This window comes from Haliotis cracherodii, unplaced genomic scaffold, assembly GCF_022045235.1.
Source record: "Haliotis cracherodii isolate W230 unplaced genomic scaffold, xgHalCrac1.p SCAF_13, whole genome shotgun sequence".
Classification (NCBI taxonomy): Eukaryota; Metazoa; Mollusca; class Gastropoda; order Lepetellida; family Haliotidae; genus Haliotis; species Haliotis cracherodii.
The window spans coordinates 29,802,753-29,819,243 of NW_027266268.1; the positions used below are offsets into that span (position 1 = coordinate 29,802,753).

Sequence of the window (16,491 nt, forward strand, 5' to 3'; positions counted from 1 at the left end):
CAATTAAAATGCGTACCGCCACCAAAATGTTTCCAGCATTTATATAACGCTTCGATTTTCATTTTTACATTTGATTATAAGTAGTGCAATATTAAGTTTTGTCAATGTTCCGGTCAAATATGATGTCAACATTAGCTTTAGGTTTCTTAATTATTGTGCACGAGACTTGTACTTCATATTTCGTTTCTTCCAAAATTCTTCTTTTGGAGCACGCACCTGTCAGAAGTTACTTCCCTTTACAAGATTGCACATGGTGGTGGTGTTCGTGCACATTTAGAAGTCACTATGGGAAAAGCGAAATCAAACAAGAAGTATGCAGTCATGAAGCGTATGATCAGCTTGAAAGATGGAAGAATCAAGAAAGGTGACAGGCTGAAGAAGAAGAAGAAACCCAAGCCAAAGGGACCATCACAAAATATGTCCATCAGAGAACTTCCACAGACATCATCAGCTATGTTTTTCCAGTACAACACACAACTTGGACCACCATATCACGTTCTTGTTGATACTAACTTTATCAACTTTTCTATCCAAAACAAACTGGACGTTATCCCATCAATGATGAACTGTCTATATGCGAAATGCATTCCCTACATAACAGGTAATTATCAATTAATTGATACATCCAAATCTGTGGGCTGTCAGAGATAACATAATATTGGTGCATATTTGGGCAAGATTTCTGATATTTACTCATTCATAGTAAAGCAATGTACGTGCAGATGTTTGACACTTGTTAGTCTGATCATGCTCATGGGTAAATAGTTATAGTAATTTGAAGCTCTTCTGAGCATTCTGAGAACATCACCCACTGACTGTATAAAACATAATGGGAAAGACTTTCGCCTGTATCACACCTCCAAAAGTTATGTATGTATGCATTGCCACTCAATCCTTTATAAATCAATCATGTACATTTTTTAGGGGGGGTACGGGCAGAAGTCTTCCAAATAATGGGCTTGGATGTAAGACTTCGATGTATTTCTTTGATGTAAATCTTTGCCATGGTTGGTTGGTTGGTTTGTTGTTTATTGCCGCTCTCAGCAATAGTCCAGCAGTATGACGTCAGTCTGTAAATAATTGTGCCTGGACCAGGCAATCCAGTGATTGACATCATGAGCATCAATCCACGCTATTGGGATCGATGACATGCATCAACCAAGTCAGTGAGTCGGACAACCCGATCATGTTAGTCACCTCCTACATGGTTAGATGCAAGATTGCTGATGCAGTGTTGGGCAATATTCACTCACTGACTCACTAGATGTAAAACATGCACACAATCCCAGGTTTGTCCTGTTCAGAGTCAGTTGTTTACCATGTTTTCAGGTTGTCAAGATAAAGCTGGAATATTGCTGACTGTTTATCTAATTCATGAATTGTTCAATGTTACAGATTGTGTGATGGCAGAATTTGAAAAACTTGGCCGTAAATACAGAGTTGCTCTGAGAATTGCAAAGGACCCACGCTTTCAGCGTTTGCCTTGTTTGCACAAAGGAACATACGCTGACGACTGTCTGGTGCAACGTGTGACGCAACACAAATGTTACATCGTAGCTACGTGTGATCAGGCCCTGAAGCGAAGGATACGGAAGATACCTGGCGTTCCCATCATGTTCCTATCCCAACATCAATACACCATTGAGAGAATGCCTGATGCCTATGGTGCCCCCAAACTGTAAACTGAACTCTCCTGCAATGTGACCCTGCAGCTGTTTGATATTAATTGTGTGTCAAGTGGATATGATTGGCCAGGTATCAGAAATATACCACATGTTACTGGGTATTGGCAATCTTCAATGTATTAGGGATTTCTGTTGGGAATAGGTCCCTAGCAACCTGGTTGTTAGAGGCGACTTATTGGAGCAGCTGATCAGACTTGGTTGATGGCGTGTCCACATACCATGACGATGTGGATCGTTGCTCATAATATCAATCACTGGATTGTTTGGTCCAGACTAGATAATTTATAGCTAGAATATTGGAAAGTGCCGCGTTAAACACAACAACACATGCACACACATACTGTACTGTATACCATGAATGCAGGTGTTAAAAAATCTGCCCAAGCTACGATATTTAACGTTGGGTCTATTGACTTGGAATAATGTCCCTATGTACATAGATGCCAACCCGATATTGAAAGTTAAGAGTAACTGATAGTTTTCTTTGGCTATGCAATATACATTTACTCCATGAGGTTCAGTCTGTTGGGGATTTGTAAACCTGTGGAAGCAGTACAAAATTATTTTGGTTATGGTAACTTATTTTTCAAATGTTGTACAAATGCGCTTTTTTCTGGAATTCTGATTATTCCAGTCAACAGTTGAGTAGGCTAAATTGTGTGTAAAATTTGTAAAGTAATGTTGAAACTCATCGTTGCACAACAATGTGTACCACAATTATATCAGAACATTGACTCCTTGTATGTTGAATCTTTGATAATGTATACTTCTTGGTTGACTCTGAATATATTTAATGCATTGATCAAATGTGTTGATTCTTTTTGTTTTCCATAACTTTTTGAATTACTCTGTGGGTGGTTCGGGTTAGAATAAGTTCCCATTGACCTGTGTTTGTTATGATTGCTTGTCATCGTACCTGGTGTGGTACATTGTTCAACATCAATCTGGTTTGTCAGATCAAGACTTGATTATTTACAGGCTGTCATCATGTAGCATGAATAATGCTGAGTGTAGCTTTAAAAAAACTTATGTTTTTACGCTCACAGGAGAAGTGAATTCAGAGTGAGTGAGGATGGTTTCATGCCATTCTCACCAACATTTCAGTTATATCACAATGTGCCAACTTAATGTCTGAGGAAAACCGGCAGTGATGCCACTTGGAAGATGTTTCCCACTTTGGGAAACACACAAGCATGGGTATGATGCTGACAAACCAAGGATCATAATAGGGCAAGTTGTGAGTTACGTCCGTTGAATCAGGAGGCAGCTTGCTCGAGCGGTCCACAGAAAAACATCAAATATACAGAAAACAAAGGCAACTATAACACCTGGCTGGTATAAATTGGTTTCTAACTTCACCGTGACGCGTCGTAGATGTCATGGGGGTTTCTACCGAAATATGGAGAGCAAGAATTGATCGGTTTTCTCAACCTCGTGGGACTTGTCAAATCCACCATGTTGGACAGTATACACCAGGGACGAAATGGTCGCTAAACACTGAGATGGGATATCGGCTTATTGGAACATTTTCTTTTCTATACACTATGGTGCAGATAAGTGCTGTAATACTAGTGATTATAAAATGCGTGTTACTGCCTGGTGATATGGATCTAAATCTGGGCCCCCCAAAAGTTGATAAAAATCAGACAGACATCGACATCATGCAAGAAATTAAAAAAATAAATAATAGGGCAAATCTATTATTTGAACCCAGGATTAGCAGATCCTGGGACAATTAAGGGATGAAACTGCACATCATTCTGCAGCTGGACCACTAATGCCACTGGAATTCAGAATTAGGACCCACTTGAAGATACAATAAAACAAAACTCATACAGAGAATATAAACAGTTTATTTTAGTTTTCAACATCCCCAATAATTTCTTCATGATCCCCCATCTTCGAGGGCAACTTCGGACTGAGCCTGAACATAGAAAGCACCTTGTTTGTAGTACTCCATAACTCTCACATAGAATGGCTGGCCAAATGAATCGATCACAGTGGGAGACTCGGCCAGAGTACGAATGACCTCATACTTGCTCTCTTTCCCCTCCTTGCAGTTTTCTGTTGACCTGTCCAGAACAAACTCGTTAAAGCCAGGTGCTTCGTTCATCAGCTTCTGCCCCCAGGGCTGCAGAGCCAGGGCCTGGAAGATGCCGTAAGTGTTGCACCTCAGGTCGGAGAATGGCTGCTTCGCGATGTCCCACAGAACATTGAAGGGTTTTGGGAATAGGTGACTGAACCAGTTCTCCGTCAGGGCCAGGAACTCTGCTGTCTGGTCCTCCACCTGAAGTATAGAGAAATATGGGGGTACTGAAGCTCACCTACCAGGGATCATCAAATATCAGGTTGCCAACAGGTTCAGTGTCGCAGAAAATTCAGGTCACGTCACAAACCTGAATCAAAGTACCAGTATACTCAAGCACAAAAGTAACTGAAACATATAAAGTTATTGATAACGGAAAACATATTACATGGGTCTTCTAATTGTGCATGTAACTGCTGTGAAGAAGAAAGTCCATTAAACTTAGATTGTCTGGTATGATGTAACAAAAAGTCAAGTAATGTTCAGAGGATTTATCAGGGATTTCAAACTAAGTGCCCTTTTCAGACAAAATGGGAAAGTCCTTAGTTTCATAAATTCAGGGGTATTTTAATGTTTCATTCAATGCAAATGTAAAGCCTCTTGCTTATTAGTAATAAATGGTGCAAAGCCATAACATGAATTATTATAACATATTAACTTAGCAAATTTTGTTTCAATGTGGGAATTTTTACTGATAATTGCTTCAGATGTTGACCGAATATCGACCTCTGAGCAGGTCTAGATAAATCCATGTGTTCTAATGAATTAATATTATTGTTTCTGCCATATCACTACGATAATTCCTGTTAAAGAAATAATGAATAAAACTAACTAAATATTACCTTGAGTTGAAGGAGTGAGGCAACCGCCTGCAGACACCGTGCCCTCGTCTCAGAGATAGAGTTCTGTATGAGTTTGCCGACACGCTTCATGAACACTGTCATCTGGCTTCCTGCACAAAGATATCAGCTGACTTTAATACTTACATCCTGCCTTAGAAATTCCTTTTTTGAAAGACTAGTCCAGAGGACTAGTGTAAATCTTATTCTACTAGTCCTCAGAATTTGTGGCTAGTCCTGCTTGAACGAAGCAACAATGTATACAATGTTTACATTTTCTATGAGTTTTATTCAGTTCCAATTTGAAGCAAAACTGAAGCTTTGAGAACTGGTTCAGAATAATGACCCTCAAGCACAATCATTTTAGTCTTGAAAGGATTCAGTTTCCTTTGTCAGCAATCGGCATACCTAGTTTTTCCAGTGCCAGTTTTCCATCAATCGTGCTGCCAATAAAGCTGATGGTATCGATGGCCGTTGCCTGGAGACTGGAGTCCCCTCCGTCAACACTGTGGAACACGAGGTTGGTGAACTTGTTGAACTTGCCACACACTTCCTTCGGATGGTACCTGGCCAGTCCTCCGAAGAATTTCATTAATCCTGAAACAGGCATTAGGATGTCCTTGTAGCCAACATTGTATTAAGTTGTCACCTAGGAGGTTATGGTTGACAAAGGAACTTTGTTTCTGGTTTCAATATGGTCATAACATAAGCATCTGTCTACATGCTCAACCAACCCATGAAGATATGGGGAAGAATAGGTCTTCAGCAACCCATGCTTGCCGTAAAAGGCGACTGTGCTTGTCATAAGAGCTGACTAACAGGATTGGGTGGTCAGGCTCTCTGACTTGGTTGATACATGTCATCGTATCGCATGGATTGATGATCATGATGTCAACCACCGGATTGTCTGGACTGGATTATTTACAGACCGCCGTCACATAGCTGGAATATTGATGAATGCGGCGTTAAACAACAAATAAACAAACAAACAACATGCTCAACCTGCTGGTGTGTTTACAACGACAATACATGGGGTGTATATAACATGGGTACACATCAAGCGTGACTCTTTTATCAGCTGTTTGTTTGTTGCCTTAAAAACAACATGTTAATCTAACACATGTATGTATATATCCCTGTGTTATGGGTTTTCGGATGATAGAAACATTTGTAGTTTTCTCACTGATCACAAGAAAAACTGTAAAACATCTCACTCACTCATAAGAGACAATTTTATCTCAAAAACAGGCCATCAACTGAGTATTTACAATGTCTGTGTGATGCCACACCCCTTGTTATTTAAAGCGTGAATAATCGCGATAAACATGGCCTTAAAAAAACCTATGATCTGACAATATATATGTCTAACCGGACGTGTATATTATATTTTGTTTGTTGTTCAACACCACAGTCAGCAATATTCCAGTTGTAAGATAGCAGTCTGTAAATAACTGAGTCTGGACCAATCTATTTTGTTGCCTCTTCTGACAGGCACAGGTTGCTGGAGATCTATTATCTTACACAGAATCCCAACAGGTGTCTTCATAAGCAATCAGAGTGAGTGAGTGAGTGAGTATGGTTTTACGCCACTTTTAGCAATATTCCAGCAATATCATGGCGGGGGACACCAGAAATGGGCTTCACACATTGTACCCATATCGGGAATCGAACCCAGGTCTTCTGCGTGACAAGCGAACGCTTTAACCACTAGGGTACCCGACCGTCCATTAGCAATCAGACAAACTCGTCTCATTCTGAGCTTGTTTGCTACAAAAGAAAACCCAGTCAAAGGGGACCTAACTCCTATTGTCCTGACTAAACTAAAAGAAAAAGTATTTTGATAAATTATTTCGAACACAAGGCGAACTCTGGTATAGATCAGTACTTTATAGCTTTTTTCTATGACCATGATGATAAACCCCAGGGATTTTTAAACCATTTAGTTATTATTCAATATATATATTATATAATTATATAAGAATATAATTCATCACTTAACAAAGCTATATGACATAAGATATTTTGGAAATTAAAGCCATTTCAAGGCTGCTCAAATATCAAGGGCTATTAAAACCTGTATAAAAGCAGGACACTTTGTGTGATATTTATCATCCAAAACTGGCTCCCACCGTAGATATCACTTGGGTGAGATCAAGCGACATCTACATTGTAGATATCGCTGCAATGAAACTGCATCACAATATTTTGCAGACCATTGTGATGTCATTGGTTCCATGACATCACAATCAAATGACATCACTAATGGCTCTGCTACTGAAGCTGTTAGTAGTACATCTTACACTTAAGACACTGCTTATTACTGTCTACAAACTGTAAAAGTTGGAAGAATGATGTTGGATGATAAATAAAATCTCACCCTCGTGTCTTTTGATATAAAATATATCAACACTCGTTGATATATTTGATATCAAAAGACACGAGGGTGAGATTCTCTCTTTCTAAGCCAACGCACCTGGAAGCAGGAAGCCCCCCATGGGATCGGACTCCGCAGTGGACATCATATCCTCCATTCTACCCACAATGCCCTGCTCGTCAAGGAAGACAATCCCGTGTTGTTCCTGCGCCACGTCTGACAGGAGTTCCAGACAGTTGAGCTGGACCAGGATGTCGTCCTTGTGCACTTCATTGACCAGCTGCTGGATGTAGCCGGCTTCTGCTGACCGCTGCAGGCCGATGGGGGATGCTCGACTGATGTCCACCACCATCTGAAATCAACATGCATCTGTTAGGCGATATTTGTTGGATTACAGATACACCGAGTCTAAAAATATGATATGCATAAAGAAACAATCTAACTTGCAACAAAGAAAATATGTGACTACAATGCGATAAACTGTCATATGCAAACTGCAGCTTATTGTGACAACAAATAGACATGTAAATTTACTGCAGGCCATAAGGGCCTATAAACTTTGAAACTACGACAAGTGATGTACCTGCCACTGGCCTACGGACAGGCACTTATCTCGAACACTGCAATCATGACCCCAAAGTTCACTATATCCGTCATTTAGTTGTAATCAATTTTTAAATGGTAAAATATACTACAAATGGCCTAAAAAAACCAGCCGATCATATCTGTCAGTTCATTGTATCCTTATAAACATAGTTTACTGCAGTAACATACAACTTTTTGTTTTCAAAAAAGGAGCAAAACAATTTTGGTGATCCTAGATCCTAAAATATACGAAACCCCTCCAACCCCCCTGAATATCAATGGTCAGTCCATAAATGACAGTCACCTGGTAGACTCGGAACTTGACGGTGTCGTTCTTTTCCATGGCTTTCTCAAGCTGCTGCTCCATTTCCGGACTGAAGAGAGCTGACAGGCCATCAGGGGTCTTGCCTGGACAATGATAACAGAGTGAGTTGGGTTTAATATTGCTTTGAACAGTGTTTCAGTCCTATCATGAAGTGTCAGCTTGATGTGGGTCCTGTATGCTTACAACCTTTGTGTGACCCATGGGGAACTTCATGGTGCAGACAAACCAAGAAATAAAATCAGGGTGAGTCTGGGATTCGAACCCATGATTATAGGATTCCTCGCAACAATAGGGGTACCTTAGAACTGTGCCCCTGAAAAACGATTTGTGAAGTGAAATGCGGTTTAACGTCAAAATTTCGCCCATAGTGTGACATGCATCCATGTGTGTGTGTGGCTGTTTGTACTAGTTTGGACTTTTGGGATGTTTAATGTTTTGGTGAAACCCAAGAACATGTATATGGAGCATAAGTGGGATGAATCCAGGATTTGAACCATGAATCCAGGCATAATCATGAACATTCATAAAAAGGAGTAATGCAAAAACATTTTGTACCAAAAAAAAAATCAACATTCTGCATGACACTCTTGCTCTGCTAACGTCACATTGGTAATATTTCAGCCACATAGTGACCCACTAGAGCTGTATAAAGTTCCAAATATCTCATTTCAAAGTAGTTTTTATCTCCAGGTTGTTAAGCCAGAGGTAGCCCTTACCCAGATTTGTGAGGATGATGCCTGCTGGTTTGGCTACAGTCAGGCTATCGTCAGCTAAATGGTCTGCTACCTTGAGCACAAGCTCTGGGACTTCAAATAAACTGCACACATTCTCAACAGAGGCTCTGGACAACTAGATAACAGAGGAGAAACTGTAAGATCTTCATTGGCAAGAACTGATAGCCACAAATATTTTTTCAAGTTTATGAGAATTCTGTTTTAGAGTTGGTCATAAAAATAAAAATGAAACATCAACCTGATTTCTTTTTTTATTTTCTTCTCACTCTGGCAGACGCGGTAACAATTAAATCTCTTGTCATTGAAATTTGCTTGATAATGTTGTAATGCTTTCATGTGAGAGGTGGATTGAATGTGATATTGATATGGTCAAAAGTTTGAAAGTTCAGTGTTAATAGACGGATAGACAGACCGAACAAAGACACATGACATAATTTCACTTTGATGTTGCTGAGCTTAAGAGGATGTTGCCATTATTAAATAAAATAAAATTCTTAATTTCTTTAAATTTTATACATTGCTGAAATTTTGGGTCGGGGTATCCATGAACAAAGTAATGATAATCAAGACACCACACTCACCTGCTTAAGAGCCAGCAGTTTGACAGGCTGTGCTGAGTGTATGAGGCACTGGTTGAATTCCATCTTGAAGTTGTGCAGAACCAATGCTGGACTTACAGATGACATCAGTTGGTCTAAGACATTGCAGCCAAGGTTCACCAGCTCTCTGTGTAGTATGCAGGATCATTTCATGTCAATCAGATCTGATTTAGACCTAGAACACTGTATTTTCCTTTACACAAAACTTTATCAAATGACAGTCTTATGACTTTGGCATCACTGGATATTGGTAGCAGACAGCATTTTTATCTAACTGGTAGAGAAACAAATGCATACAGTAAATCAATATTTATATGGAAAAGATGTCAAGATGAAGGGCATTTTATAATAATAGTCATTTTCTTTTTGTGAGACTGTCCCTCTCCAGAGATTGTAACTGCAGTGAAAACAGTAGAAATATACCTAGAGAACGGGGGATACAATTTCCTTTCTATCTTTTCAGCATAGGCTAATATTACATTATTGCCTCTCATTATTGACAGTCTCACCGAAAACAGTACATTATTACAGTGTTAGAAACTAACAGTTTTAGGTCACGGGTCCTTATAATGATAACATATAGCAAAACCCTTAAGAAGTACATATTTCTACTAGTCCTTATGATACCTTAACTATTGAACAATTTGGCAAGGACTGCAGGACGAGTGCCAATTTCTAACACTGACATAAGTACTGATCACCATGATCACTTAATGTGTATAATAGTCGTTAGTGCCCGAAAATTGATAACCGGTGAATATTTGGCTAATAGAAAGAAATAATGTTGATATAGAATCATAGATATTGCATCGTGACTTTGGATTTAATACAGCCCCTAGCCACACAGCCTTTTGTCATGTTGATTACGTCAGAATGGAACACCTTGCAAGCTGTTGCACTGTGTCATAAGTGATATTTCCATTGCAAAAGCCTAAGTCATCATTGAACGGAAGACATTTACTCACGTATCACTGGAGTTTAGGCAGTCAAAGATATTCGCAAACGATACATTGGGGATAACATCTCGCAGAGTAGATGGGTGGACAGTTGTCACGACGGTTTGTACTGATTCAAGCACCGCTTTTGGGTCGTCAGAGTTCGGCAAAGAATCCAACAACTCAGCAACTCTTCCCGCCGCAGCCATCTTGGAAACTACCGGAAGTAAATATAATACGGAAGATGTGTTTTTTCTCTCTCAGCGGACCGGACTGTATGCCGAACACTACCCATAAAAAATAACGATCGACGAAAATTATGCACAAGTTTGTTTGTTTGTTTGTTGTTTAACGCCGCGCTCTGCTATATTCCAGCTATATGACAGCAGTTTGTAAATAATCGGGTCTGGACCAGACAATCCAGTGATTGACATCATGAGCATCGATTCACGCAATTGGAATACGATGACCTGCATCAAACAAGTCATCAAACAATATCATATTCCAGTATATACAACGGCGGTCTGTAAATACTCGATCGAATCTGGACCAGAAAATCCAGTGATTGATATAATGAGCAGCAATCCACGCCGTCGGGGTCACGTTGACACGCATTCAACCAAGTCACTGAGCTTGACTAATCGATCCATTGATTTTTAAAATCGTCTCGTACGAAAAAATATAACTTGCTGAGAACCAATTTCTCCCCGGGAATACTCACTGGGGTACTTTTACAGGGCTTGGCAGAAATGACCAGGAATGATGAAAATAATGTGCGAATGAAATTATGTATACACCTATATTCTACAAAATAATCTACATATTTCTTTTCGAATATTTTTCGAACATCATATGAATTCAAATTGACCATGTAGTAAACGGGTGTATGTAAATTCGTAACCCAAATTCGTACCGTCCATAATCGCGAACCGTCTGCGATCTTAACCCTCTTGGTGTTACGAGACCATATACTGTGGTCCCTCACCACCCATATCCCCTACACCCATGAAGCTCCGGGTTAAAATTGGTCTTCAGCAATCAATGCTTGTCGTAAGAGACGACAAACGGGATCGGGTGGTCAGGCACGTTGACTTGGTTGATGCATGTCACCGTATCCCATTTGCGTAGCTCGATGTTCATGATGTTAATCACTCGGTTGTTTGGGTCAGACTCAATTATTTACAGACCGCCGTAATATAAAATATTGCTGAGTGCGGCGTTAAACAACAACACGCAAACCACCCCCTTGGTGCATAGAAGACCATGCCCCGTGAAAATGTCCCTTAACTGTGAATTAAGATGCCAAACATCTTCCCGAGGCAAGGGAGTTAACCGACTGTAAAAGTCAAGTTTCTACAGGACTTTTATAATCAGTTAACTCCCCTGATGACATTGATTGAGCAAAATCAACATAAAAACCATCATCACCGCAATCATCTCAGCTGTAACATTAGTTTTATTTTGTCAAGTATTGCATATTTTTTATCGACTGTGTGTTCAGTATACATGTAGAACAACATCTCGACCTCATCAAAGTTGACTTTTGTCGGTGTAGAATATTCACAGAAATAAATGACATATCAATGTTTCCGGGCTGTATATTTCAATGCAGGTGTCCGTTAGCGTTGTCACGTGGTGTCGTGTCAAGTTTAACCAATCAGTGCTCACTTCCGGTGCACGAGTTTTTCGTGCGCGTTGATTCAAGACACTTTGATGGCAGCAGAAGTAGCGTCTATATTCAACATCTGCACCTTGAAACAGGACCACAAGGTAAGTGCGGGCAGGAATATGCAACGAAACAACCAGTATTTATCCATATTGTGAGTATCATATGCACAGTATCCGTATTTGTATTATGAGTGTTGGGAGTAAGAGAATTAGTAAACTTGACCTACAATACTAGCCATACTAATTTCAAGATTCCTTCAAGGAAATATGTGGGTCCGGTAAAGTTTGTTGTTTAACTCCGCACTCAGCAATATTCCAGCTATATGACGGCTCCCGTAAAGTAAAGAAATGGTGTAGTGTAATGTCATATGGTAAAATAATTATTTTAATAACAGGAACTTTTTGTGAAGAATTTGGTACAATGGATATCATCGTGGGTCCCTCGGGACGCAAAATATAGTATATTCTGCGTCCATTCTGTACGCTTGTGCGTACTGTCCGCATATTACTGCGTCGCGTAAAAGCCTGATGAAGGTAAGACACGGCCTCTAACAGCATGCTAGGCTTGTAAGGAAGTACCCACAGACCCCTGAAGCAGGATAGAGATATTTCTGAAACATTAGGCCTATAGATACGTATAACTTTATGTATGGGTCCGGTGTTTCTGTAATATCAACATGAAAAGGAATAGGTTTCTGACGGTAATGCCCAAGAATTCAAGTCAATACTAAGTTCAGCTGACATCCAATTGAAGTGAAGTAAAATCGGGTTTAACATCGTGTTAACACCAAAAGCCTGCTCACACACAGTATACTGTCTCCGAGCCGACCAGTCCTTGTTTCACCCCCCTATGCCGAGCGCCAGACAGGGTAACGCCAAATACCACCATTTAGCGTCTTTTAGTATGATGTGGCTTCGTGCACTGAACTTCCTCTGCCCTTTTGGCAAACGTTCTGTCAACTAGAGCAAGGTAGCAGACATTGATTGTGGAGTTCTCACAAAGAAGAAATGAAAATGACACTAATTATTGACGTTTCTACTTCACACCAGATACAAAAATCCTTCATAACAAAATATGTGATTTTTTGTTTGATGAATAATGAAGAGACTGTCCAAAAGGAAACGTTCTTCAGTCTGATTTCCATCCTCGACTATCCGCGTATAGTTACATATGAAAATTGATACTCGAGGATGTATGATTTCTTGCCCTGCTGTTAGCTGTCTGGAACGTTGACACATACATTAGGTAAGTGATGCGGGTATATAATGAAAGCACCTTGCCATGTAATGTTTATTTATAGTATCCCTAATCCCTCTGTAGCGTTGTAAGTACATGCATCAGGGGCTACCAGTGGTTAAAGCGTTCGCTCGTCACGCCGAAGACCCGGGTTCGATTCCCGACATGGGTACAATGTGTGAAGCCCATTTCTGGTGTCCCCCGCCGTGATATTGCTGGAATATTGCTAAAAGCGGCGTAAAACCATACTCACTCACTCACTCACTACATGCATCAACGGTTTTGGACCTTGCATCGACCTCACAAATCAGATTGTTTGTTGTTTGACGCCGCACTCAGCACTATTGCATCTACATGACGGCACTCTGTAAATAATCGAATACTGACCGGGCAATCCAGGATTGACAACATGAGCATCGATCAATGCTAATTGGGGATACGATGACATGCATAAACCAAGTCAGCGAGCAGTTAGAAAACTTAAATAATGACGCCTCCTAACTTCCTAAAGGTTTATTTTAGTGCATTTTTTATGATCTCAAACTGGCTTCCACAGGATCTATTGCTCTCAAGCGATATTTCCTAGGAGATATCACTGCAATGAAATTTCACCGCAATACTTCGCAGACCATTGTGACGTCATTATCAAATAGCAGCGGTAATGTCCCTGCCACTGACGCGAGAGAGGTGAACCTTTTACACTGTTTATTAAGTGACTACAAACTGAATGATTTTAAATTGTTTGATAGGCATTACTTAGAAGTTGACGGATGACAAGATAGACACAATTTTATGGATACCAACTTCTTTAATACTGTGAAAAGCGACGTTTCGGTATAGATCCTTATACCATTGTCAAGCAAGACTGAATGAGGGACAACAATAGCTATCACACCTACCAATGTTATCCCACTCATGTATGCTATTGTTGTTACTGTTAATCCTCTACTGTTAATCCTCCACATACTATATATATTCTGCACTATGTTCAGTCTTGCTTGACAACGGTATAAGAATCTATACCGAAACGTCGCTTTTCACAGTATTAAAGATGTTGTTATCCATAAAATTTTGTCTATCTTGAATGATTTTAGATGATACATAGAATATTACACTCTTGTCTTATGTTATCAAATACATGATTAAATTTCAATAAATGTTTAAAACTCCAAGACCAGCAGACTTTTATCGACTCGTGTTGATATAATTGATATAAAATGACGCCCGTGTGGGATTCTCTATTCATCACTGGTTATGATAGGGCGATGATACAGGTTAGTGTTAAAGTACTGGCTTCGTTCAATTAACCAGATTGGTGTCTCCTGTTGTGTTATTGCGGGAACATTGCTATAAGTGATGTAAAACCATTCACTCTCACGTAATAAACAGCGAGGCCGATACTCTATTCTTAACAATATATTTTGTTTTACGTTGTTAAATAGTTAATGATCCTGGGTAGAAGAGGCCTTCAGCAACCAATGCTTGCCGTAAGAGGCGATTATGCTTGCCGTAATAGACGACTAACGGGATCAGTTGGTCAGGCTGGCTGACTTGGTTGATGCATGTCATCTTATCCTAGTCGTGTAGATCGATGCTAATGATGTCAATCACTTGGTTGTCTGGCCCAGACTCGATTTTTAACAGCCCCTCGTCATATAGAGGGAATATTGCTGAATTCTGCGGCGTTAAACAACAAACAAACACACATTAGCCTATACATTCTCCTATATGACGTTCTTGAAGTTCTTTACTGCTTAAACTCTAGGTCAAGGTTATTTTGCTATGAACTAACCATTTGTCGTCAAATTATTACCAAACGGCGTGGGCGGCTCGACAAGTCAACTTGCGTGTATATGCACCAGCCGTAATAATGATAATAATAATAATAATGGGTCCATTTGTATGGCGCTAAACTCCATACCAGGTCGTGTGCTCATGGCGCTTACATTATTACCCCAGTTAATTGGATCAGTGAGCACTCGATTTTCATTCTCAGCTCCCTGGGGAGTATACAACCCAAGCTGACTGTGTGGCGCTAGAAGGTTAACAGCCACATTACCATATCATCCTACTGGGTATCCACGCAATGCTGAGGCACATTTCGAACAAAGTCTCCCATCCATCTACTCTCCGAGACCGACGTTGCTTAACTTCACCTGATTAGTGATCTGTGCGCTGTGCACAGGACCACGTGCCACCAAGTTAGCCTTTCGCCGCGTACTGTGTTGGGTCACCTGTTGGAGCAGCTGTGGTAGCAAAACCAAACACTATCAAGATGTCAGGTGCCATGGCAGGTGCGCGGTATTGAAATGAGTGTAACTGGACTAAGCCCTATTTCAGTTACGAGGGCAGATTTGCGTCCCTTGGGCACGCCAGAAACCTATGATCTTGGCTTCGAATCCCGGTTTGCCCCGATTATGTTTCTAGATTTGTCAGCACCATATCCGTGCTCGTGGGTTTCACCGAAGTGGTAAACGTCTGAGACCTGCATCACTTTCGGCTCTCCTCCCACATTAGGCTGACATGTCATGACATAACTCTAATACAATTCAAAGCGACGTCAAAACCACTCACTCAGTTATTTGTTATACGATGGCATTTGGATGCTGACACTAGGATTTGCCCGACCACGCGAGTTAAATTTGTAAAGTTGCCCCAACCATTGTTTACAGCTTGGTGAAAAATAGCTGAAATATTGCTGCCCATTAGAAACCAGATCAACGTCTAGGACCTTCACCAAACGAGGCCAACAGCTAAGTAAAACCACTCCCTGAATCCATTAATGTTGATCAGACCCATGAAGATCCGGGGTAGAATAGGTCTTAAGCAACCCGTGCTTGCCGTAAAAGGCGACTAACGGGATCGGGTAGTCAGGCTCGCTGACTTGGTTGATGCATGTTATCATATCCCAATTGTGATGTCAATCACTGGATTGTCTGGTCCTGACTTGATTATTTACAGACCGCCGTCATATAGCTGGAGTATTGCTGAGTGCGGCGTTAAAGAACAAACACATTAAAAAGTAATGTTGATCAGGATTGAATTTCATTTAGTATGGAGGTGAGGTCAGCTAAAAATGAGGCTGAATGTCCCGTTCAAGATAATCGCACTCCTTAAGCGTGTGTGTGTGCTCTGTGTATGTGTGTGTGTGTGTGTGTGTGTGTGTGTGTTTGTGTGTGTGTTGTGTCTGTGTTGTGTCTGTATCTGTGTCTGTGCCCCTTTCCCGTGTCTGCTTGTAATAGTCCGAAATAATGCCGATTTCAAAGTGGAAGCCCGCAGTTTAACATGAATACCCCACTCAGACACAGTATACTGATTCCGAACCGACCAGTTCTGGTTTTATACCCTTAATGCCGAGCGCAAGGCAGGATAAAGACAAGTGCCATCTTTTAACGTCTTTTGGTATGACGCTTCCGGGGATCGA

The 16,491-nt window shown here is 40.5% G+C and overlaps 2 protein-coding genes across 2 annotated transcripts; one reads left to right on the plus strand and one right to left on the minus strand.

The window, feature by feature from the left end:
- The first annotated feature begins 245 nt into the window (after positions 1-245).
- LOC139459159 (rRNA-processing protein FCF1 homolog) lies at positions 246-2,476 on the plus strand. The gene is made up of 2 exons (XM_071240614.1): positions 246-601; positions 1,396-2,476. Exons 1-2 carry the CDS (start codon positions 286-288, stop codon positions 1,680-1,682), a joined length of 603 nt encoding a protein of 200 aa, XP_071096715.1. The 5' UTR covers positions 246-285; the 3' UTR covers positions 1,683-2,476.
- Positions 2,477-3,522: 1,046 nt separating this feature from the next.
- LOC139459160 (26S proteasome non-ATPase regulatory subunit 5-like) lies at positions 3,523-10,373 on the minus strand. The gene is made up of 8 exons (XM_071240615.1): positions 10,193-10,373; positions 9,210-9,354; positions 8,611-8,743; positions 7,874-7,977; positions 7,084-7,336; positions 5,019-5,207; positions 4,614-4,723; positions 3,523-3,972 (listed from the first exon to the last, which is right to left on the minus strand). The coding sequence occupies exons 1-8, from the start codon at positions 10,369-10,371 to the stop codon at positions 3,571-3,573; spliced, it is 1,515 nt and encodes a 504-aa protein (XP_071096716.1). The 5' UTR covers positions 10,372-10,373; the 3' UTR covers positions 3,523-3,570.
- Between the last annotated feature and the right edge of the window lie 6,118 nt (positions 10,374-16,491).

What these genes read in the sequence shown, in the direction of transcription:
- LOC139459160 (XM_071240615.1), bottom strand. Translation starts at nt 10,371, where the DNA reads ATGGCTGCGGCGGGAAGAGTTGCTGAGTTGTTGGATTCTTTGCCGAAC. An exon ending in GGGGGGCTTCCTGCTTCCAG is followed by an intron (nt 5,208 to 7,083) that starts GTGCGTTGGCTT and finishes TGCCTGTTTCAG; the next exon opens with GATTAATGAAATTCTTCGGA. An exon ending in ACTGGCACTGGAAAAACTAG is followed by an intron (nt 4,724 to 5,018) that starts GTATGCCGATTG and finishes ATCTTTGTGCAG; the next exon opens with GAAGCCAGATGACAGTGTTC.
- LOC139459159 (XM_071240614.1), top strand. Translation starts at nt 286, where the DNA reads ATGGGAAAAGCGAAATCAAACAAGAAGTATGCAGTCATGAAGCGTATG. An exon ending in ATGCATTCCCTACATAACAG is followed by an intron (nt 602 to 1,395) that starts GTAATTATCAAT and finishes TCAATGTTACAG; the next exon opens with ATTGTGTGATGGCAGAATTT.